Below are 26,097 nucleotides of genomic sequence, written 5' to 3' on the forward strand. Positions count from 1 at the left end.
GGGGGGGGGGGGCGTGGCAGATTCTTGGGTGCTGACACTGTTTCAGTCCCTCTTACCCTCTGCTGGTCGTAGCCTGGGAACTGAACAATGACATCAGCACTACTACCACATTAGCTAGGGTTCCGGTCTCAACAGCAGTAGCTGGGAAACTGCATCTGCAGGCACAGCCCTGTCCCTGTCCCTCCCTCAGTCTTGCCTCCCCTCTGGGGTTCAGTACAACCACCTTCCAATGTACCAAGTGTGAGTCTCTCAGGCACGGGCGTATGTTGAGCAGAAAAACCTTTGTTTGGTTATACATGTCCAACTGGTTGTAGATTAAAGGAAAGATACAAATGTGTCTTCTTGCTCTGCCATGATGTTCTGCTTTTTATTTTTATCAGTTAATGACTAGCTTCCTGGAAGCTGTATCCTCCCTAAGACATAATTAACAGCTTAATTGTAGCAAGTAACCCAGAAAGCTTCTAGTTTGCTTTAACATAAAATTCAAGAATAAGAAATAGATTCTGAGAATGTTTGACGCATTTTTCTCCCATGTTCTAAATATAGGGAACGTCACTGGTCTTTTCAAAACATTTTCAAATCTTTCTTAATAAAAGCCTCAATACTAGCTTCATACCACTCTTGGACTTACTCTATGAAGTTTTTATCATGAGGTAGACGGAAGAAGGATGCAAAGAATCTATCAATATATTTTAACAAGAAATTTACATATACTATGCATGTGATTCAATTACTAAATTGTTCCCATCTACATTCAGTACAAAAGTGGCTAAATGTGTGTATGTTTATGTATGTGTTAAAACCAGGTACACATATGTAGAATATTGCACTTAACTACAGACTTCTAGGATTGTGAAAACATTAATAAAATTGGCCATATTCTGGGCTCTGTAGCCTGGGCAAATATGTTTTGAAGACTTAAAAGCAAATAAGCTTTTGAGCAAAGTTGATTTGAGCTTTAATAATACTTTATAATATTAATAAAGAAAACAGAAAATCCTGTGTCTTTGGAAATTTGTAATGAAGTTCTGAATAATTCTTATACTAAGGAAAAAATAAAAGAAATTAGACCATATGTTGAACAGATGGTAATGAAAAATAGAATTTATTAAACATAGATAAATTGCTTCTTAGAGAAAAATTTACAATCCTGAGAGAATAATTTAGATTTGGTAATCGGGAGTTGGGATAGTGGGGGAAAGCAGGGGAAGGGTCATCAAGGAACATGTATAAAGACCCATGGACACAGCCAAAGGGAGGTAGAATCAGGGCAGAGGGTGGGGGTGGGTTGGGGGGGGGGGGAATGGGGCAGGGTCCAGGGGGAAGTAGAGACAACTGTGCTTGAACAGCAATGAGAAAATTAAAAAGTAAATAAATAATTTTTTAAAAACCTTATAAATAGGAGAGTAAATTAGACCCAAAGTTAAAGGAAGAAAATCATTAAGATAAGAGCAGACATTAAAGATGTAAAAAAAACAAATAGAGAATTGTTATTATAACAATGCATAAGTATGTTCTTTGAAACTTACTACTCCCTTCCAATATTTATCTACAAAACAAATAAAATGATAAAAGGCACAAATATTCAATGTCACAAGAAAGAGAAATTGTTATGGTTCTAATATCCATACAAATATAATATGAGTAAGTGATGAAATATTTTATGCCAATACTTTTGAAAGTACAGATTTAAAAATTTTTCTAGAAAAAAATAAAGTTTAACAAAATAGACAAGATAATACATATATAGCTATGTTATATTAAATACATTAAATCCATATTTAATAATTTCTACAAAGAAAACTTGAAGTCCAGGTGGCTGAACTAGTGAATTCTACCATATAATAAAAGGTAAATAAAAATTAATATTATACAAGCTTTCTGTAAGAATGTAAGGACATCATAATCTTGATAGCAAAATTTTACAAGACCAGTACAAGACAGAAAATATGAAGGCAAATCTCTCTCTTTTAGTCATATATATATGACTTACATTTATTATTTATCTATCATGTATGTATATGTATGTATATATACATATATATGTTCCTTAAAATATAGAAAAGTGAATCTTGTGTTATATAATCAAGGCATATATTATGACAGTTAAATTTATTCCAGGAATGCACTCAATATTAAAAAGCCAGTGAACATAATACATTACCACTAAGAAAAAGATGGAGAAAATGATATTTTATAACCTCACCCCCAAAGCATGTTTATAACAGTGATATTTATCATGGCACCAAAATGCACACCAAATCTAAAATAATTTGTGAAATGTTAATATAGTGATGTCTTGAAAATAAACTGCTATTAAATTCAATAGCAAAGATGAATATGGAAAGCATAATTTTGAATTAAGGTGGAGGGGGTATAAAAATGCGTACTTGTGTTGCTAGTATTTCTAGGGATCTGTGCTAGTAATATTCTACCATTCCACCTTGGTAGTTATTACTTATGTATGTTCACAATAAGGTATTTCATAGTGCTCTATCCTTTACCCTCTAAATAGTGCATGCTATAATTCAATTGAAAGTTTTATTCATATTTGAAAGGCGGAATATCACCTACTCATGATATAGAAAGATAGCAATAGGTAAATATTTTATAGGTGTCATAATATGTGTACCATCATCTTGAAAAGGATTAAAACAATATGTACTTGCTTGCTAGCTAAATAAATGAATTGATTAGATGAGGATCTACCAACTTCTTTAATTAAATAATTAGATAGTAAATATTTTTGGTTCTTTGCACCTGAGAATTTTTATGACAACTACTCAACACTACTCTGAAAGCAGCCATAGATTGTGTGTAAAGACGTGTGTGACGGGGTCCCAGTTAAACTTTACTTACAAAGTGGTGGCAGGCGACTTTCGGGCTTTATGTCATAAATAAAGGTCCCTGGGTTAGATGATGAAACAGATGGCTAGAGTAAATGAGATGTGTATGTCTACACGTTCAAATATTGTCAAAGTATTTTTTACCTCATCTTTCTAATATATGGGCTCATGAAATCATTACTGGGAGTTGCATGATTAGGTTATATTTGATTGATTTTTTGATTTTTACATTCTTTACATCTTGGTATGATTGATATTACTACAACTAATTACCCATTGTCATTTTACCATGTGCAACTGAAACACGTATTGTCAACTTGATTCAGTATTCCACTCCCCCTTCCTCTTGGCAGATATCTTCCAAGATCCCCAGAGGATGTCTGAAACCACAGACTATACCAAACCCATATACGTATATATCTATGACAAGTCTTAATTTATAAATTAGGCACAATAAGAGATTAATAATAATGGATGATAAAAGAGAACAAATGTAACAATATACTTTAATAAAAGTTATGTGCATATGGCCTCTCTCAGAATATATTATTGTACTGTACTTGCCCTTCTTATGATGATGTGAGATGATGCAATGCCTGTATAATGAGATGAAGTGAGGTGAATAATGTAAACATTGTAAAGTAGCATTAGGCTATTACATGGGTTACTCAAACAGAAACACTGCAATACTAGGACAGTCCACTTGATAAGAAAGGTGGCCTCTATGTGACTAATGGGCAAATAGCACATAGAATCAGGATACACCGGACAAAGGGATGTTTCACGTCCTAGGAGGGAAGGAGAATAACAATTTGAGATTCATCATACTACTCAGATTGATGTACAATTTAAAACATGATTATTTTTTATTTCTGGTGCTTTCCATTTAATCTTTGGATTTAGTTTGATGACATGGCTAACTGACACCATGGAGGATGAGATTGTGGATGAGGGGGCAGCACTGTAACCATATTTAAAACATACTTTCAATATTTTTAACTGATGCAGAAAATTTAACAATGAAAAAAACTAAAGTAGAATATTATACTCTAACATTTAAGTCACTGTTCAAAGAGATCTTTTTATTATCAGGATTTATTTATTTTATTAGATGATTGCTACACTTTGTTGTTTCGTCAAAATTAGACTTTGTATTTATGTACCTAAAGCATTAAGGGTTTCTAATTTAGAACATATTAATCTACTTCTGGCATTGTTGGTTTTATGGTAAAGTAATCTATTTATTTCAATCTTTCTTCTTTTGTTAATAGCTTCAATAGTCAGACAAATGATTACACAGCATATACTAAAACCATACATTCCTTCCTAAATTGTTGCAGGCAAGAATTAGACCCATGTCGAGCTGAATTGACTCTTCTAGGGAGGACTATAAAAGCAAGCGAACCTACCAATCACGGGTCTAGAAAACCTCTGCCAGAATCGGGTTCTGTCTTTATTGGTGGATTTCCAGATCTCCGTGGAGCCAACCAGGTATTTCTATTGATATACTTATGCTGGAATTTCATGAGGGAAAGAGATGGGGAAACTTAAGAAAAGTTTCCTGATTAAAGGGGCCATTTACATGGTTTCAAAAAGAAATTTTGAGCAATTCTACTAACATTCCTTTATCTTGGCAAAGTATAGCTAAAGTTTACTGTTCTATTTTATAAAATTGTGCCGCTGTTGGGCTGTTTTTCCACCATATGGCTGTAAATCTGTGTTGCATTTCCTGATAATATTGAGCCTATGGGCTTTTATTCACTTCCATGCTAGTAATCGATAGATATACAAGAGAGTAGCCTCAATGCAAGACCAAAAACAATTCAAGAAGTGAAACTGGAAGACCGTTCCCAGTCTCTGCTTCATATACATTTACTGTAAGTCTAAGGGTGTTCTCTGCAGAGTTTTTGTGTATATGCCAGCCTACTTTTTAAATTTCCATTTAGATAATTAGTCTATCTTCATTATTAACCTATATTTTAAGAAAAAGGCATGTATACTAACTTAAATGTTATTGATTATTTTGCTTCATTTTATGTTATTACAGAGAACTACTTTAAAAATTTAAGTTTGCTTTTAAAGTGTATCAATAGCTTAATACATTGAAAAATCTTTTCCCTTACTATATTCCCCATCATGCTTTATATATAAATATATATTTTCAAAATAAAAGGTGAGTTTTTCATATAGAATTTAATTTTTATAAGCATACATTAATTAAATGCAAGCACTTGTCAAGGATCTAGGAGCTTTAATTCAAATGAGGAGGTACACAGATATCTCTGATACAGTTACGTATGTACTCTAGTAGAAATATGATCAATATACAGAGGCAATGTAGAAAAATAGAAAAGGAAAGCACCTGGTCTGCCGGAGCAGTAATGGAGTTTGTAGATAGATATCCTAGAAATAATCAAGTTTCTACCAGGAAAATAATATGTAGACTGTCATTCAAGGCAGATGAAACAACGTACACGCAGAGGCTTAGGTAGTGGAAAGGCTGAGGAGAGGGTGACTGGCGGCAGATGTAATTTATTATTGTCGAGACATGGAATTTGATGTGAATGGAGCAGGAGGAAGACTTGAGGGTGGGAAAGTGAAAAAGAGCCTGAGAATAATGGATCCTGTATGAAATACTAAATAGTATAGATTTATATGCTGGTGCCTGGAGGTGCCATTTAAATTTTAACAAGGAGTCGTATTATGTAGTTTTCACTTTAATAGTGCCCAAAGTATAGAATTAGAGAGGTTTAGACTACAGGTCAAGAATTGGTGAAGTTAGGTAACAGTAATACTTAAATAAAAAACGGTTTTGTGGTGATGAGAGTGAGAAGATGACTATGAATGTGATTAAACTTGTGAATAATTATAGGTGCAAAAAGGATGAAAAATTTCGAATTTGAATTTGAATGACCAGGTTAGCTTATACAGGTAGAAAATTTGTGCTGTCAAATTAAGATGTGGATCACAAGATTATTTAGAGGGAAAGATGGCAGGTTCACTTATGCATTTGAGTTACTTTTGGGCAGGGGTAATTTTCAAATATCTAACTGCCTTGCCATCACCAGTAAGCCTTCAGTCCATTTAATCTGTACATTCCTGCTGTATGCCATTCCTATCAATGGGACATTGTGATTAGAGTAAGTCCTTTGAAATATGGGCCTAGAGCTCACAAGAGATGCTTACCGTATGGCTGTGAAAGTGTTTACAGCAAGTGACAGTGGAAGCCACAATGTTTGATTGAATTGGTTTTGTAGAAAAAGAGAAGGGAGAACTAAATATTGGGGAGAAGCAGTGAAGGAATGGGTTTAAGGACTGCCCATAAAATTGGTTAAGAAGTAGAAAGATAGGAAGTAGAACAAGGGGAAAATGCTATCACAAAAAATGAAGATGGAGAAAGTTACCAAAGATGCAAGTGTTTAAAGCCAAGGCTACAAAAGGTCAACCAGCAGTTTCAGGAGACCAATAAGAACAGAAAACACATTGTAATAATATGAGTAAGAATAAAGGGAGCAAAAGAATAAAAAATAAGCTAAAATTAGGTTGTTTTATGTTATTAACAGAAGTCTGTTAAAAATGGAACAAGGAAAAACAGAAAATACAAAAATAAATAACTAAGTAAATAAAAGAGTGAGAGGAAGATGTTGCTGTCTTGTGGAGGACAGACTCCCAAAAGGAGAGTTGCAGACATATGTACATATTTAGGCTAGCTGACTGTAGCCTAAATACTTTTTCTCCCAAAACCTCTTTGAAAGGATTGGCATTTACTAAGAGATTATCTCATGAAAAACTTGATATTCGTCTTGTGTGTGAATGAGTGAAGTGGCCTTGAAATTAAAAGAACAACCAATTGAGCAGTTTTCCCCTCCTTGTTAAATAGGCTGTATTTAAAAGATTTCATATCAATCCCTCATTGATTCTTTATTCTTTCATTATATTGTTTTTGTTTTTCAGCCTTATGTGTGTGTACAATTGTGTGTATGTGACATATGTGCACTAAATGATTAATACAACCAAATTATAACATATCCATATGATAACACTAAAGAGAAAACATAATAAATCAGAGAGAAAAAGGAAAAACACCTTTGTGAACTTGTTGCTGTACAATGCAGCCCCTCTGAATATTGAAATACCATGCAGGCTCTAACTACCTAATTATTGTGTTCTGATTAAGAGCTCCTGTTTAAGCACAGTGGGTTGTCAGTGCTCAGAAAATTAAAAACAACAGGTTTTCAGTGTAAAACACTAAGGAAGAGAACTATAGCTGATTTCTTGAGCCAATAAATGTTAAGATATAATTATTCTCTTGACTCTAAGTTTCCAATAATGTCTTTCTGTACTGGCCAGAGCCCCTCCACATGACGACTCTCTAATCCAATGCATATGTGGTGAGAGGTTGTTTCACATTTCTTTTAGCAAAAACACACAGAGCTCAGTGTGTGAGGAGAGAAAGAAACAGTTAGAGGCTTCCAGTTTTGTGCCTGCACTGTGAAAAACTCTGCATCCCCTGATGACCATATGATCACTTCCAGGGTCCGAGAGTAAATGCCCTCTCTCTGGTGGCTGGTAAGAAAACACTTTCCTTGCTAGTATTTTAATTGCTTACACTTTTCAGAGCATAGACTCCTGCTGTTAATTCCAAATTGCTTAAGGGCACCAAACCTTAATTCCCAATAAACGCAGACCAAGTTATAATGGTACTAACAATCTCTTTACTTTAGAAAAGAAAATAACTGTACACATAAATATTATTAACCTATTACTGGATTTTTTTCTTCCTACAGAAGTTGAAAACATAAAATGTGTTCTAGAAAGATGCTAGTTTTTATCACATTCAAGTCCATCGTGAATATTAAAAGCAGAATATATGATGGCATCTATTCTATACAGGATTGGAATTTTTCAAGAATCAGGGACTGACTTACTCCATTGGGGCTGCTGTAACAAAAATACATAGACTTGATGCCTTAAACAACAAAAACTTATTTTTTCAGAGCTAGGGAGGCTGGGAAGTCCAAGATTAAAGTGCTGGTACACTGGAGCCTGCTGAGGGCCCCTCTCCTGGTTCATAGACAGCTATCTCTGTGTACTCACACTGGCAGAAGAGTCAGGAGAGTTCTCTGTGGCCTTTTTTGTAAGGGCATGATACCATTCATTAGGGCTCTCCCTTCATGACCTAATCTCCTTCCAAAGGCCCTACCTCCTAATACCAACACTTTGGGGCTTAAGATTTCAAAACATGGATGTTAGGGGAACACATATATTCAGACCATAATATGATAGTTGTCTAGACATTTGATGACAGAGGAAATGAAATAAGAAAGGAAAAAATTTCATTGACAAATCTATATTTGACAGTATAATAGGCAAGGAGTAGGAGCACAACTGAGAAAATATAATATTATAGAAGGCAGAGGAGCAGGTTTCAAGAAAGAAGAGCTGTTCAGCCTCACTAAAATCAGATCTAGTAAGAAGAGATCTGAAAAGGATCCACTAATTCTGACATGAAAATCACTGATAAATTTTTCAGAAAAAAGACCACTTATATTCATGCTTAGGATGGTGAGTGAAGAGATACTACCACCATTCTGTTAACCAATGTTTTCTCATGGCAAAAGGGGCAGAATCTAGCAGGACACTTGCTTCCTATTATAACAGTGATGAAAATTCCAACTGCAGGATGACAGTGTACTTTTGGTAAAGTTCATTGAAAACCCATTTATAGTATCACCTATAAAGTTGAAAATGTGCAAATGCTAAAGTACAAAATTTTCCTGTTTAGGGATGGGGAAGTACACTAGTAAATTTTTTATACTTGAAAAGGAAGAGACATGTCTAGAATATTCATAGAAAAAGTATTTATAACATAAAAAGTAAAAAACAGCCCTGGCTGGTGTAGCTCAGTGGATTGAGCATGGGCCTATGAACCAAAGGGTTGCTGGTTTGATTCCTAGTCAGGGCACATGCCTGGGTTGTGGGCCAGGTCCCCAGTACAGGCCACATGAGAGGCAACCACATATTATCTCTTCCTCTCTTTCTCCTTCCATTACCTTCTCTCTAAAACTGAATAAAAAATTTTAAGTAAAAAACAACATAAATATATATTAAAAGTAGTATGTGTATCTGTGTACTGCAAATACATATGGTGGTGAATATCAGTGAACCTCAAGTGTTACAATTAAATCTTTGATCAATTTAGAATTGATTTGGGTTTATGGTATAAGGGTCTAATTTTATTTGCTTGCATGTGGCTATCCAGTTTTCCAGTGTCATTTGCTGAAGACAGTGTTTTTTCTTTCTTATGTACCCTGTTGAAGATCAGTTGAGTGTATATTCATGGATTTATTTCTGGGCTGTCTATTCTGTTCCATTAGTCTACATTTCTCATTATGCACGTGCCATGCTGTTTTGAGTACTATAAGTCTGTAATGTTATTTGAAATCGGAAAGTGTGATGCCTCTAACTTTGGTCTTTCTCAAAACTGACTTGGTTATTCATAGTCTATTTTGGTTCCATATGAATTTTAGAACTGTTTACTCCATTTCTAAAAAAAAAATGCCCTTGGGATTTTGATAGGGATTACATTGAATCTATGGGTTATTTTTGGTAATATGGACATCTTAATGGTATAAACTTCCAATTCATGAACACAAATCCCTTTTTATATTTTGTGTCTCATTTAGTTTCTTTCAACAATGTTAATAGTTTTATAATTTCTTTATATATATATAGTTTGTGATCTGTGTATAGAAAAATAACTGATTTTTATGCTAATTTTTACATCATGCAACTTTAGAATTAGTTCTGTATGTTTTTTTAATCTTTAGGGGGATTTTAATATATATAAGATCATACTGCCTGGAAACATGGACAATTTTACTTCTTTTCTTATTTGGTTGCCTTTTATTTCTTTTTTCTTTCCTAGTTGCTCTAGTTAAAACCTCTACTAGTATGATAAATAGATATAGAAAGATTGGGCATCCTTGTCTATTTCTGATCTTAGAGGAAAAGTTTAATATTTTTTACTGTGGAGTATGGTGTTAGCTGGGAGCTCATCTAATATGACCTTCTTATGTTGAAATAAGTTCCTAATTCACTGAGTGTTTTTATCATAAAAAGCATTGAATTTTTGACTATTTTCTGCCTATTTTTGTGGTTTAAAAATGTGATAATGTGATTTTTATGGTTTATTCTGTTAATGTGGTATATTAGAATTGATTTGCATACACTGAACCATTCTTGCAATGTTGGGGTAAATCCAATTTGTTCATATGAGCCTTATTCAGTATATGAGCCTTTTAATGTACTTTGGATTTGGTTTGCTAGCATTTTGTTGAAGATTTTTACATCTATGTTCATCAGCAATATTATCCCGTAGTTTCTTTTTTGTGGTGGCTTTGTCTGGGTTTCACATAGGGGTAGGACTGGCTTTATAATCTATGTTTAGACATGTCCCTCCTCTTCAATTTTTTGTAAGAGTTTAAAAAGAATTGTTGTTTATTGTTCTTTAAGTGTTTGATATAACTTACCAATGAAAACTTCTGATCCTGAGATTTTGGGGAGAGTTTTTTTATTGCTAATTCAATCTTCTTACTAGGCTTATTCAGACTTTTTATTTCTCCATGGAAAGTTATGTATTTTTAGGAATTCATTCATTTCTTCTAGGTTATCTATTTTTTTGCATATATCTGTTAATAATTTTCTCTTATGATCATTTTTACTTATATAATATTTGTAATATTTCTTTTATTTCCAATATTATTTATATGAGTCCTCTCTTTTCCTTTTTTATCTAAGGTTTTGCCAATTTCTTCTGAAAAAAAACAACTCTTAGTTTTGTTGTTTATACCCTATCATTTTACTATTTCATCTTTGGTTTATATCTTAATTACTATTTGTTTCCATTCTTTTGCTACCATTGGTCATAGTTTATTTTTACTTTTCTAGTTCTTTCAAATAAAGTGTTAGGTTGTTTACTTAGGTCTCTCTTCTTATTTAAAGTAGATCTTTATCCCTATTAGTACTGCCTTTTCCATAAAAGGCAAAAAAGGCATGATAACTATAATGTGATGCTCTCTGACCTAATCCTGGCATTAAAAAAGTTACAGTCTGACAAATATTCCTACATGGAGAAAAACATATTTTATATACATACATACGCTCTTTCAAGAAACAACTTGGACTGGTGGGAAAAAATACCATATTTTAAATGAGAATGTTTCATTTCTAAGCATATCTCTGCCAAAAAATAATGTTTTACATTGTTGACTATTACTTGAAATCTCTGTGCCTCAAACTTCTCTTCTATAAATGATGTTAGGCTACATATTTTTAAAAATCTATTCCAATTCAAAAATTCTGTGATTCTATGCTGTTTCTCTGTGTGTAGGTAGAACGGTAGATAGGTAAGTAGGCAGGCAGGCAGATAAATATAGATATGTAATATTTAGTATAATATATAATACAGTATTTTTTCAGCATGAATTACACAGATTTTTTTAATATTAAGATACTATCTGCCCTGGATGGGTAGCTCAGTCAGCTAGAGCCTCATCCCAATATGCCAAGGTTGCAGGTTTGATGACCAGTCAGGTCACATACGAGAAAGAACTAATGAATGCATAAGGAAATGAAACAACAGATTAATGTTTCTCTCTCTTTTTCCCTCTCTCTCTCTCCCTTCCCCTCCCTCCCTCCTCTCTATTTTCCTCTCTCTTGCTAAAAGTCAATAAATAAATATTTTAAAATATACTATCTCAGTTATAAACTCTATTATCTAATGTTTACCTAGGATCACCTAACTTTTATATAATATCCTTAAAAAGACTTCTTGAGAGACTCCCATCTGGTATTCCTTCTGTGCCTGCCTAAATTTCCATTTATTTGTAAAAGGTCTCAAAGAATTTTTATTTCAAAGTGAACAAATTAATCAATAAAATGACATAATAATACATTCATGCCCACAACTTAAACCATGAAAAAAATACAAATGAAAATTGAGACAAATGAGTATAATCAAATTTTTTCTATGTTAATTGATTTAATAGGATCAGAGTACTTCAGTGTTTCTTCAGAGTGGTTAAGGGACACTGGATAAAGTAAAGCAAGAAGTAATATAGTTTACATTAGTTAGGGAATTCTAATAATATAGATCATAACCTTAAATCCTATTTAATTTTGCAGCGTAACCTATGTAACTCAACACTAAGTAGAATGAAATCAGTTGCTGGCTTAAGCGCTTTGGAGATATTAATTTGGGAGATAATATTCTAGTGAAATTTAAGAACTTAAGTCTAATTTAGCCAAAGCCTAAAGAGCAGAGCCCTCAGGTGAATGATCTCACATGTGAAACCATAATGTAAAATTTAAGGATGTTGAAACTTGGGAAACTAAGTGAAGCATGAATTCTGAGAATTTGCAACATAATCCATAAAGATAAAAATAAAGTACTTTATAATGTCTTTTATAAAATGTTACATAATCAAAAGTTATTAAAACTGCCTTTACCAGTAACTACACTGGTTCCTTCAAAGACAAAATGTGAGCAGTGTCTATTTACTTCACACAGTAAGACAAAAATCAGTTCTGGTAACTGAGAATCAACCCTCAGCCCAAAGTCTTAGGGCTAAGACTTTGTCAACTCAGTGTTTTTATATGTACAGTCTTCTCCATGACATAAGATAATAATATCTTAAGGACTCGGTGACATCACTGCAAACATTGTTAATCCAGAAGAGCCAGTAGCGTCCCGAATTTAAAAATTGGACCTCTGGAGTTGGGATGAATCCTAGCTCCCTTCATCCATGGTCATGGGCCTTAAGCAAGTTACATGCCCTTTTGTTTCCTCTCTTCTTTCATCTGCAAAATGGGACTGCCACTGTTTGGGGATGGTAATAAGCAAGGCTGAGATACTGTAAAGAGTGCATTTGATAAATATTATTGTTTTCTTTATAAAAGATTTTATTTATTTATTTTTAGAGAGAGGGAAAGGGGAAGAGAAAGATGGAGGGAAACATCCATGTGTGGTTGCCTCTCACACACCCCTACTGGGGACCTGGCCCGAAACCCAGGCATGTGCCCTAAATGGAAATCAAACCAGTGACCCTTTGGTTCACAGACCATGCTCAGTCCACTGAGCTACACCATCCAGGCATAATAATTATTATTCTTTACTACTATTTTATTTTGAGTTTCTTTCCTACCTTAAACTTTACTTCTACCTTGTGCTAAATAAACATAAAAAAATTTTGAAGTTATTTCTAGCCCTATGTATTCCACACAGGCAATGAAATTGATTGTGATACACAAATGGATGCTCATGCTATGAAAATCTGATCTCAGTTCACATGCTACATAATTTCTGAATTACTCAGTATAAACATAATTACCATTTTGTTTTCCTAAAGTGCCCTCTATATGTGTTATTTTGCATCACTTACTTATAAAAGTGAATTAATGAATATGTAGTTTCCTAGCACTTAAAGCAATGTAACTTTTCTACCTTTCTAGAATAAGAAAGCAAACTTTCTTGTCTGCATTTCCATGAAATCTTGTTCTCACCGTAATGCTTCTCTGCTGACTGTCCCTCAGGCCTAGAGCCCTTATCCATTAGTCTTCTCCACTGATGTGAGCAATCTCATCAGCCACACACTGAAAGGGGCATTCATCTGTCCACGTATTCAGCAGGTAAGCAAGCATTCTGGAGCACACATTGCTTTTTCTTTCCCCCCTAGGGACTGCTCTAAGTTGATTACAAATATTAGCTTATTTAATCATTATAACATTTAATCCTCTGGATAGACACCGATCCATATTGTACAGCTGAGGAAGTTGAAGCAGGGTTAGATCCAGCAACTTGCTCAAGGTCACACGACTAGTGCGTGGGAGGATCCGTGTCTGAACGCAGGCAGCATGTCTCCAGGACCAACGGTGTCCTATGATCTCAATCACCATGGTTTGGGGGTGCAAAGGAGAAACCTGGCCTGACATTTCAAGTACGTGTAGAAATAAGGTCATTTAGGAAAATTTCCCCCCCACACACACACACACACAAAAAATCTATACAAAATATCCTTCTTAATGAAATTATTGTCTTCATAATAGTAGTTAATAATCACTGAGTACTTTTTCTTTGGATGCTGCCCTCATGAGTCCCTTTCACTTGTTATCTCATTTCATATTTTTAGCAGCTCTTTAAAATGAATAATATTACTGTCTCCATTTCACAGATGAAGGAATTGTGGCACACAGAGTTTCAATGGCTTGATTTTGGTTGCACAGCTGTTGAGAGGCAGGGCCCTAATTTAACCACCAGGCTTTTATAGTATGTATTATGCTGCTTCACTGCAAATAACAATGTCAGACACCTTTTATGAGTCCACATTATTCTTGGTTTGATTTAATGGCTAACTTGTAATACAATGCTTGTTTCAAACAAAATTCAAACTCCTAAATACTAAGGTATATTTAGTAAAAACTCCTGAAATAATGTTTCTTTAGATTCCACTATCTTCTGGAATCTCCACTTAAGTTAATTTATCTTCTGAAAGTCATATCAATCCATCAGTATATTTTTAAATTAGATAATAGCAAACAAATATAAAGCAAAGTGTATTCATCTTTTTATCAAAAGCTATGTTTATCTCTTTATCCATCTATCCATCTATTCATCCATTCATCTGGATAGTACCTACTATGTGGCTGGAGTTGTTCTGCGTTGGAGATTTACTGTTGAGTAATCAAATAAAGCTCCATCTTGATAAATCTTATATACTAGTGAAAAATATTCACAAAACCTGTCTCTATCTTTCTGGGGTCAGTGTTTCAATGGCAACAAAAATGAATCACTCCTTTGGGGTAAGGCTATGTGGTTTATTACTAAAATAAACAAAGAAACCATTCAAGAAAAATAAATGATTATGTGCCTACTGATTAGGTACTTGTCTCTCAAAACAAGCTGTTTTTTAATGATTTTTTTAAAAACTTGTGAGGATGTGGAGAAAAGGAAACCCTTGTGCACTGTTTGTGGGAATGAACATTGGTACAGCCACTATTGAAAAGAGTAAGGAGGGTCTCAAAAATTAAAAATGTGACTGCCTTATGACCCAGCAATTCTACTTCTTGGTATAGATTTAAAAAACCCAAAACACTAATTGGAAAAATATATGCACTCCTATATTCATGTTAGCATTATTTACAATAGCTATAGCGTAGAAGCAACCCAAGTTCCCATCAATAAACAGTGAATAAAAAAACTGTAGTATACATATACAGTGGAATATTAGCCATAAAAAATGAAATCTTCGTATTTGTGATAGCATGGATGGACCTAGAGGGTATTATGCTCAATGAAATAGTCAGTTAGAGAAAGACAAATGCCATATGATTTTGCTTCTGTGTAGAATCTAAAAAACAATAAAAAAAACAGAATCAGGCTCATAGACACAAACAACAGACCAATGGTTTCAGAGGGGGGAGGGGATTACAGGAGTGGCTGGAAAAATTGAAGGGATGAAGAAGTACAAATTGGTAGTTAAAAACTAGTCACGGGGGTGTAAAGTACAGCATAGGGGCATAGTCAATAATATTGTAATAACTATGTGTGGTGCCGGATGGGTACGAGAAAATATTGGGGAAACGCTTTATAAGGTACATGATTGTCTAACCACCTGAAACTGTACATCTGAAACTAATATAAAATAATATTGAATGTAAACTGTAATTGAAAAAAAACTTATTAATCAACTAACGTGAAAAGTTTGAAATACTGAGTTAAACATATTTTCACAGACTATATTGTTTTGATTTTTTTCTCTGAAAAACTCCTCAGTCTTTATTATGCTAATGTTAATTTTCATCTCAAAGAAGAAGAATACATCACATAGCATTTCTGAAAATTGTTCACCATACCTTGTATTTTTAGTAATGTCAGTTAGTAGCATCATCAAGTAATAGTCATATTATGGAAATACCAAATTTTAAACTAGATTTTAAACTAAACTTAAAATCTTCAATAGCTTATCCCATGTGAAATATGCAAAATCTGTATGTGTATGAGCAGCGAACTTGTCCTTATTATCCCCGACAGGGGGCATTTATTCATCAGTCAGTCATTTCTGGAACACACATCATGTATAGAACTCTGTGCTAGAGACTAGACAAATGGAATGCAGAAACACAGTCTTTGCCATGAATAATCCCATTAGCAAAAACCATACACAGCCTACAGAAACCAAAACAAGCAGAAGTTCTCTCAGTGGCATCAACTAAAAATCTCTGTGACGAGCATTATCAACGCCGAGCTGCTTGGTCTACATAAAATAATCACATTCAGGCTCCATCTAGAAAATCACTGAAGGAGCATTTCAAATAGTCTATGTGTAAATTTTCCATAGCTTCATTAAAGAAATGAAAAGAAGCAAGCAAAATTAATTCTAATAGTCTATTTTATTTAACCCAGTATGTTCAAAATATTGCCATTTCAACATGCAATCCTCATGAAAACATTATTGATAGGATACATTACATGATTTTACTTCCCAAGAAGTCATTGAGATGTACTGGGTTTCTTATACTTATAGTTCATCTCAATTTGTGCTCGCCGTGTTTCACTTGTTCAGTAGCCTGTGGTGAGTCGCCATGTGTTGGACAGAGTGCCTCTACAATAGAACTGTTTGGCATTATGATAAGCTACTTTACATTGAATTTATGTGGGCTTTGGACATAGTGTCACTGGTTATTCATCCTCTAGCACAAGTGTATTGTGTTTTCACTGCTGTAAAATGGTATGCAAACATTGAGAATGCACACACAGATTGCCAACAGACACATATGAAAAGATGACCAATGTCACTAATCATCAGAGAATACAACAGTGAGTACAAAAGGCCCTGCTCTTTTGGAGCTTAGACACCCAAGGGACAGAGATAGTTTTAATAAACTATTCCAAGAGCAGTGCATACTGGGGAGTTAGTGATACGAAGTGGAGGGGCCTGTAACGCAGCTAGGTCATAGCAAGTGAACTGAGTCTGAAGACCAGCAGTGACAGCCTAGAAAGGAGAGAACAGAGGAGTGTGTCCTGACAGGACAGCCAGTGTGCTTGAAGAGAGACAAGGTAAAAGAATCAGAGTGTGAGTGAGAAAGGGTTAACGATGCCATTGTTCCCGAAGCACACAGTGGGTTAATCACTGGAGGATGAATGATGAGGATGGAACAGGCAGCCGCAGCTAGATCTCAGAAAGCCTTGGCTGTCATTTTAAGAAGCTGGAATTTATCCAGTAGGTTTTGACTTTAAGTTTTAAATAAATTACCTTAACAGCTATATGGGAGTATTTGGGGGAAAAGAGCAGAGGATAAGAGATTATGTACAAGAGGGCAGAACAGTTAAGGGAAGAAAAATAAGATGCTCAATTTTTCAGGGAAATGAGAATTAGAGAGAAGGAAAAAAATTCTATAAATATTTGGGTTAAAGTCAATAAGACGAATCAATTGGATTTAAGTTGAAGTAGTGGGTGGAGTAAAGGACAACAGCCAGGTTTCTATCCTGGCTGATGAGGTAGCTGAGAAAACCAACCTGAAGTATAAAATATTGACAGAAAAGCAAGTCGATGGGGAAAGATGATAAATTCATTTTTGTCCCTTTGAGTCTGAAGTGCCTCTGGGAGTATTAGATTGAGATTTTCATGAGCCAGTGGATGAAGCTCAAAGGTGAAATCTGACTGGTTTTGTGCTGTAGTTGAAACAATGAGAGGGAATACAATTACCAGGGGAGAGCCTAGAATTATAAAAACCACCTTTCAGAAAACAAACCAGCTCCTTCCCCCACATGTCCTTCCAGAAATCATTAGCATTCTCAGTTAGTACAGCTCTGCAGGGCTGTCAGAGGACTGCTTCTAAGATGTCATATCACTGACTTGTTTGAAATTCTTCGGCCTCCTTTCTCTGTGGTTTGCAGATACTAACTTTATCCCCAGACCTTCATCGTCCCGGGTTTCACAGTCATGCACAGGGTTGTTGGTACAATTAGTTGCCTCCCGACCCATTTCCACCCCGTGCCTTGAAGTGTGTCCCTATGTCTGTCTGGAAGAGCACCTCTAGTAGTCTGTACCCGGGGAAGTGCTTGTTGTCCTGCCTGATTCCTCACGGCAGCTTTCCCTGACAGAGAAGTGTTAGTTATCTTCCTTTTAATAGGATTCCATAGCAACTAGTATGTCTGTCTATTCTGGCAACTCTCATCGTATTTTTAATGCGGTCAGCACTTTGTCTTCTGTCTTCTTCCACTTCAGTGCATACTTTACGAAATGATGGACTTGTCTTATTCTTTTGCTTTTTAATCTTCACTGCTTATAATCGGCTCTACAGGGACTCACACATATATTGAGTAAAAAAATATTGAACTGAATTGAATTTTTTAATTGTATTAACTTCAAGAGAATAGAATTAAATTTGCATGAGGCTCCTTGGTAAACATGAAGGAAAATATAGTTGCTGAAAATACAGCTTCATGCTAAAAGTGCTTTGACCAGTTATTTCTGATATTTGAGATTATATATTATGGAGTACTCTATGAAAACTATTCTATTTTAGAATTTTAAATACATCCTTCAAATATATATGTCAACCCACATCTTTACCACCAGGGAATATGTTACAAAGAAAGCGAGTCTAGTTTAGGGTAAATTTTTTCAAACATATATTGTCTAAGAAATATTAAAAAAATGGTGCCTCAGTCTTTTAGCCAGGTGAAATCTTATAGTGTCTTCAGGCCTCTTAATTCGTATTTTGAATGAAAGGTTAATTTGAAGGCTAACATATTTCATTCTGAGAGTGATGGCAAGCTGTCTGCGGTATAGTGACAGCGACTTCTGTGAAACGAAGAAACATGACAAATGGAGCTCTTTGTGAAAGTCACTGTGCCTGCCACATTTTTATACTTCATTATAAAATCTTTCTAAATAACCACAGGAAATTACTCATTTCTTTAATAAAAAATATTAACAGTGTCCCATGTACTGAATAACCAAATACATTTTGTGTTTTAATAAGGACGGCTGAAGTATTAAGCAGCCAACTTTTAAGTGCGGATTTCTAGATTAAGTTAATGTTTCAATTATCTTTTGCTTCATAATGAGTCATTCAAAAAATCCTTATTGCTTAAGCAACAGATGTTATTTATTAGCTCACAGTTCTTTAATAGTGGTAAGGACTCACTGAGAAGAGATTACTTTTGGTCCACTTGGAACCTTCTGGGCTGATATGTTCAAATGACTTCTTCATTCATGTGTCTTTGGTCTTACGGCAGACGATTGGAAAAGCAGAACGATGCCTGGGTCTCTATCTTTCTTCCCCTTTTCTCCCCCCTGCCCACCCCTCCAAGCCCATTACCTCTCCAGAAGGCTAGCTGGAGCTCTCTTTTACATAAAACATGGCCATCTCTGGTCACTTAAGCTTCGTATGTGGTGGTTGGCTTTCCCCAAAGCACAAAAGCAGGAGCTTCCAGGTCTTCTTAATTTCTGGGCTCCTAAAATGCCACTTCTGTGTCTTTTACATTGCCTGGATCAGCCCATATTAAAAGGAAGGAGAAATAGACTCCACTTCTCTGGGGGGAAATGGCAAATTTAAACTCAAAAAGAGAATGTAGGATAGAGATAAGATTGTAGCCATAGGAATGTAATCTACCACAAATACTTAAACATATTAGCTGACTACTTCTAAGTATAAATTAAAATAAATTCATACCCATATACACATCTCATTCTTTATACTAATGTTGCAAAATACATTGCAGGCAATATAGTTCTCTGAACTCTGTTTAGTAAGTAACTCTGCAGATTGTTTGCTAATTGTTCCATTGTTTGTGTGTCACACGCCAAGCACTAGATGCCAGAAATTGCAGGTTGTGTCTCTCCTGTAATGTTCCCTGGCTGCTCTCGTATTTTATCTGACCCCCTTCAGTGTGGCCTGACCTGCTGGACCTCCGGGCCATGCCTGAGCCCAGTAGTGCAGCGACAGTGCACCCACCATGAGGTGCTGGTGATAACACCTCTCTCTGCTGCCTGAGGGCCTTCCCCCTTCTCTGCTGTCACTACTGCACCCTCCAGAGAGCTGTTTCCCACATACCACTATTTCTAATTATTTCTGTAGCATAACACACACCACCTTCCCCCTTTTGCTCTTTTTATTTTTTTCTACACCCCTGTTTTTTCTCCCATTTTCTTGCCACTAGGTCATTATTCTTTTGTTTGTGCTGGTGTTCCTCAGGTTATTCTAGCTATTGCCAGTGGAAAATCATCTTTTTCTTCTGTCTTTACTTTTCTTTTTTTGTTGTTTTAATTGCTTGACTGTTTTGATTGCTTCCTAACTTCACCGTAATGTTTACTTTTATTCGATTTCTTCTGAATGACTGACTTTAAGTCTGAACACTTAAATAAATTGAATGATACTTAAACAGTAAAACTAACAAAAACTTATGAGGACACTAAAAAATAACATTTACAAATAGTCAGTTTTATTAATTGTCCATTTTTTAAATGAAAACTATACTTTTCTTAACATAAATTCTAAGAACCACTTAATTTGGATTAATTAGATTGATTTTTCTAATAATCAGATACACTTTGAAGGTTAAAAAAAACTTTAAAGCCTGTTACTTTAGTGAAAATAGATTCATTTGCCATTGGTAAGGAAGAGAATAGGAAATAAATTAGGCTTTTACTTGTTTAGAGCACCATATACATATCTTCCTGTGACTGATCAAGAATCTTTTTTGTGAAACTGATCTTACGTTTATTTTTACTTTCCAAGTATTCTGTATATATAGTTTTCTTAAGTTAAGACTTTATGTAATTAGAAACTCATACAAAGTTTTATGTGAAAGCTTAGAAATTATGTTAAATCTGCCATTTTATGTGTGAGGAAAATGAGATAATGATGAAGCCATTTCTGATAGCTCCTAAAGACGGCCTAGAACATAACCAAAATCACCTGTGACCAAGAAACCTGGTGTTCTTGGTTTGTATGCTGGGTTCCTGACTAATTTGCCCAGTGTCTAGATCTTTATTGGAAAGACATGGGTAACCTAACCAGTAAAGAGACAGGAAAAAGTCTGGAGGCTAAATTTATGTGGTTGAGAAGAAAAAAGGTGTCAACTGTGAAAGCAAGGAGTCTGGATTTCTAAAGAAAAAAAGAATATGGGGTACATGTTGTGAGTCAGAAAAATCAGGAGAGAGGTTGGGGTTAAGAGTGAGGGATGAACTTTTGGGATTAAGAATGTGGGATTTATGGGGAAGAAAGGATGTTTAATGAAACTTTTTAGAAAATCTCATTGTATGACTATCCTTATTATGCCTTGGTTTTTGCAAAATTTCAGTAAAGGCATCCTATACTTTTTAATGTTATTGTGAAGTTACTTGCATTTCTGTTGGATGTATTGCCATAATAAAATGAAACATAAGAAATAAGAAGGGATGCTTAGTTAACTTCGAGTTATACTTAGCCCAATAAACATCTTCTATAAACTGTGCTGTTATCCCTACTCATTGCTTAGTAGAGCGATGATGATTTTAGTAGCTTGTCTAATAAAATAATGGCCAGTGTGTATGGAACACATTCTCTGAGCCAGACAGTCTGTTAACCACTTTATACAACAGAAAACAGTTAATTTACTCATCACAACAACCCCAGGAGGCAAGAACTGTTATCATCTCCATATTAAAACAAGGAAACTAAAGTTAGAATGTTAAACAAATTGTCTTGAGTCACGGTTAACAGGTTCTCTACAGGGGAAAAAAGTCATCAAGACATAAGAGCATTCACTAATGAAGGGACCACCCTTAAATCCTTCCCACTCAAGGAGCTCTCTCAGCTTAACATCAGTGTGTGGTTAAAGCTGTCACATCAACACCAAAGGGAAAGTCCGCTCTGCCACTGGTCCAATGGTAAAACACAAAGAAACTTTGTTAGGATTGTTTAATAAAAGAAAAATTATACACATCTTGCAAAAGATGGGATATTTTTCTGTATTGATTAAACTGACATTAAAAACAACTTAATTACATTCAGAATCATGGGTAAATAAAAATAAAGCAGAGTTAGTTAAATATTGAAGAAAAGAATATCTGGAAGATTTGTGACAGGTTAGGTGCTTTAAAAGAGAATTATTTTAATTTTGACAGATTATATGAGGCCTCTTGGAAAACAGATCAGATAATAGAAGTTAGTTTCACAATGGTAACCATATTTATTACAATACTGTTAAAGTAATAAGGAAAGTAAAAGATGTTATTTCATGTTCCTATATATATTTATAAGGAGGATTATGTCCTCCTACTCTTCCCCCTCCAGAAAAAAAAGAGAAAAATTAGAAGCAATCAATTTCTAACTTTGTTTCTGATGCGGACTCTGCCCAGCAGTGTCCAGGGCGATGTGGACGAGATGAAACAAATTTACACGGACTGCCGAAGTCCCGTGGAGAACAAGGGATGGTGCAGCCACTCTCTCAAGGGGAGAGAGCCTCCACCCTTGCCTTGACAAGCTTCTACTGGCTTTCTAATAGCATACATCAAAGAAGGTTCTTATTCATTATGCTCAGGTTTGCTTTAGGTAATTACCTTTTACAGATAGTAAAGGAAAGAATGTCACTGATTACTTCATACAGATTAACAAAAAAATGTTGCAAATGCAAGGGAATGATAAAAGTCATTGGTCTGGTTACACTTCAATCCTTGGGAGAATTAGCACAAACTTCAGGAAGTTACTTTAAAGATACCCAGTAAGCATTTTCTACTTCAACTCAGGGTGAGGGACGTTTAGCAAGAGCAAGCCTCAAAGCAGCCTAGTTATAATGCAGGCCTGTTTTTCCACAGGAGAACAGATCCCTGGGTTTGGTGTCCTGTGTGTCAACATGCACCTATAGACTCTCCAATAGGGCTGGACTACATTTGCCATTCCATGCAGATAGGTTCCAAGTTTCTTCTAATAATGAAAGCCTACCTAATCATTGTATTCTTCTATAATCTTAAATGTAAAATAATAAAAATGAGGAATTTAATTTTGTATTTCATTTTATATTTTCACATAATATTGCAAGTAAATAGTTTTCCATATGTGTTATAAAATTTTGACCCAATTTATAAATAAATTGCTTTTAAGCAGTCTTATCAGAGTACCAGTATCTTCGATGAGTAATTAATATGAATGAATAACTCCATTTCTCAGAGTAGTTTTCAACATCAATAGGAAAAACTACTTTGGTTCTTTCTCTCCTGTCACTCAAATAACTGTTATGATTATGGAGAACATACTTTTGTGTTCTAAATATTACCTAATGAATTTGTACTAAAACTAATTTTGGATTTAATCTAGTACTATGTCTATATTTACATTTAGTGACTTTCAGTATAGACCTTATTGGTAATGCAAACTGCTTTTCTACGTGTCCTTTATACTTACTGTCTGAAGTCTAGCAGTTGATGTTGAAGTTGTTGAGTTTGAAACTTTCATGTAAAATTACAAGGTGATGAAAGGCAGCATGCAAATTATTGAAGGCCTCTGCTGTGCAACTTGGTACAATCAGTCTAAGTTGAATGTTCAAATAAAATCAAGTAGAGTGATAAAAAAATGATCCTGGAAAAACTCTAATAAATAACATCAAATTACCAATATAAAGTTCAACACATTCCAAGACCAAGGAAGCAAAGAAGCTTCTGAGAAAACACTTGGAGATATGTACTATGAAAGCATTGGCTATTTTTAAACGCCATTTTGGTGCATGAGTTTATCTTATGTTTAAAATTATAGTTGCCATTGAGTTAAGGGAGGGATAAAAAACCATGGCACTCAGAACAATGAGCAGTCCATTATGCTGACGCGTGTCCTGCATTATACAAGCAGCTGTGGAGAAAAAGGAGAAATGCAATTACTGAAGCATTGCCTTGCCAGTTACATTTTCCTCAAACTCAAAAGAAGTTTTGTTAGATTTATGAGAATTTATGTTTTGAGAAGCTGTTGCTTTCATTATCTACAACATACCTACACAATTTAATTAAAATTATAAAAAATGAGTTTGACTAGAGATTAAACATTTTATGCTTTATTATAATGTGCATATAATGTGGATTACATTGTGTGTAATTTCTTTAAATTGAGTGACTTTGTGAGTGCTTTCTTGGACTCGTAAGGAGAATTCGTCACTCCCTTATGTTCCGAATGTGCTCCTTGCACATTCTCTTCAGGAGTCTGTTCTCCTTTCCCTGGCTGCTAAGGTCTTTGAGAATAACCATTGAGCTGTCTTTTCATTTCTATCCCCAGGGTCTTGGACAGGGGCTGGCACCTTGCAGATACAGAGAACATATTTTCTGGATAAATCACGAAATGTATTTCTTAAAATATTTTAGTGTTCCCAATGCAAATAATAGGATAGTAAAAATATATTGTTGCTCCATATTCTTGGAACTACATTTTCCAGGAAAAAAGGTCACTTTTTGGATGTATTGCTGTGTCCAGAAAGTTATGGCACGTTTGTTTTTGTCTGAGGTTGATTTTCCATTTCTGAGTTACTCCTAGGTTTTCGAGATAAAACACTTCTGAGTCCCTTTGCTGCAAAGGGCTAGATCCACTAAGCCTTCTTTTCTTCTGTTGTACATCTGAGAGCCCACAGGCAAAAGAGCAGGATATAATATGCATTGAATATGAAGTCCCTTAAAACCTGCCCTTCTCTAAGAAATAGTTACTTTCTTTGCAATTCACTAAACTAGCTCGTACATTTCTTATAGTAACAGGAATATTGAGTTTCTCTTTGACATTCTACAGGCCTATTACAGGTAGAAATAGAGAAGTGCATTACAATGCTGCAGCTTGCATTTGTAGTAAAACAATTCAAAAGAAAAGAGAAATTAATATCCACCCAAAATTTCATATTTAACTGCATGAAAACTGAAAGTACTGTTTCACAGTTAAATTTCCAAAAACTCTAACCTGACAAAAAATATATTCACAACCAAAGAAAACAAGAAATTATACCAGTACTTCTCATATATTGCCACCAGGTCAGGAATTGCTCTAACTTATGGAATGCAGCAAGAAAATCTGTCCCAGATTGAGCCACAAGCCCTGGCTGGTGTAGCTTAGTGGATTGAGTGCCAGCCAGCGAGCCAAAGGGTTGCTGGTTCTATTCCCCATCAAGGCACTTTCCTGGGTTGCAGGCCTCATTCCCAGCAGGGGGCGCATGAGAGGCAATCATGCATTGGTATATCTTTCCCTCTCTAAAGAAGACAAAAAGAAAATGAAAATCTGTCCCAAGATGTTGGTCAAAACCATGGCACTACACAGGAAGAATTCCTAGCTAACTTTTCAGCTAGTATAGAGTATCTACAGTAATGGCTCATGTTCCCACCTTCAATTTAATGTGTAGTTTGCACTTTCCAGCACCCCAAGATAAAGTCAGCATAGGTAGAAAGAGTACTGTTGTTATTGTTGTCGCCATTATCATCAATGCAATGTTCTAAAACTGAGTCAAAGAAAGTAATACAAGAAAGAAATTATAGAACATATTGAGAAAGTTTAAATATATATTTATATATATATAAATTTATGTGTATTTATGAGGTCTGTCAAGAAGGTATCTAGCCATGTAATAAGAAAAGCAGAGACACTTATTGAAGAAGATACAAGATACAAGAAATATTGTCCATAGGACAATGACGCCTCAGTCTCCTTCAAAGGAGGCACCTTGGGACCTCACACAGTTCTTCCAACTGCCATCAGCTGTCCTGTCATATTTTCCTGAATCTTACTGATGATCTGAATTCTCTTTCCTTTCAAAGGTGATTTTAGTTTGGGGGGAAAGCCACAAGTTACAGGGCACCAAATCTGGGCTGTAAGGGAGATGAGTCACCTGGGTGATTTGATGTTCTGCTGAAAACTCTGCAGGAGACAGGATGCATGAGCAGGCTTGTGGTTGCGATGAAGCTGCCAGTCACTAGCCGCCTGTAGCCAAGGCCTTCTGAATGATCCAAATAGCTTTCTGCAGAAGAATGTTCAAGCTTAACGCGAAATTTGATGCAGATTCATTGCTCTACTTGTTCAGTCATTTTGAATGTTGTAGACCGCTCTGCCTAATTCTAGGAATGGTATCTCAACCCCTTGTGGCTAAGGGCAAGGGACAACCTTTGGAATGCCAGCCTCAGGAGACAAAGCTTGTCTCTGGTAGCAAATGCTGCCTGTTTCCTTTCCCTGCCCCCAAAGCATGGAC

General features: G+C 35.2%; 1 protein-coding gene across 1 annotated transcript in view; it reads left to right on the plus strand.

Moving 5' to 3' along the window:
* Positions 1-26,097, plus strand: part of LOC118978743 (protein eyes shut homolog) — a 753,210-nt gene that overhangs the window by 201,850 nt on the left and 525,263 nt on the right. Inside the window, exon 5 of the mRNA XM_037034365.1 lies at positions 4,187-4,337. Coding sequence (XP_036890260.1) covers positions 4,187-4,337 — 151 coding nt within the window. The remainder of the gene's footprint in view (positions 1-4,186; positions 4,338-26,097) is intronic.

This window comes from Sturnira hondurensis, unplaced genomic scaffold, assembly GCF_014824575.4.
Source record: "Sturnira hondurensis isolate 20B ecotype Veracruz unplaced genomic scaffold, ASM1482457v3 Scaffold0022136, whole genome shotgun sequence".
Lineage (NCBI taxonomy): Eukaryota > Metazoa > Chordata > Mammalia > Chiroptera > Phyllostomidae > Sturnira > Sturnira hondurensis.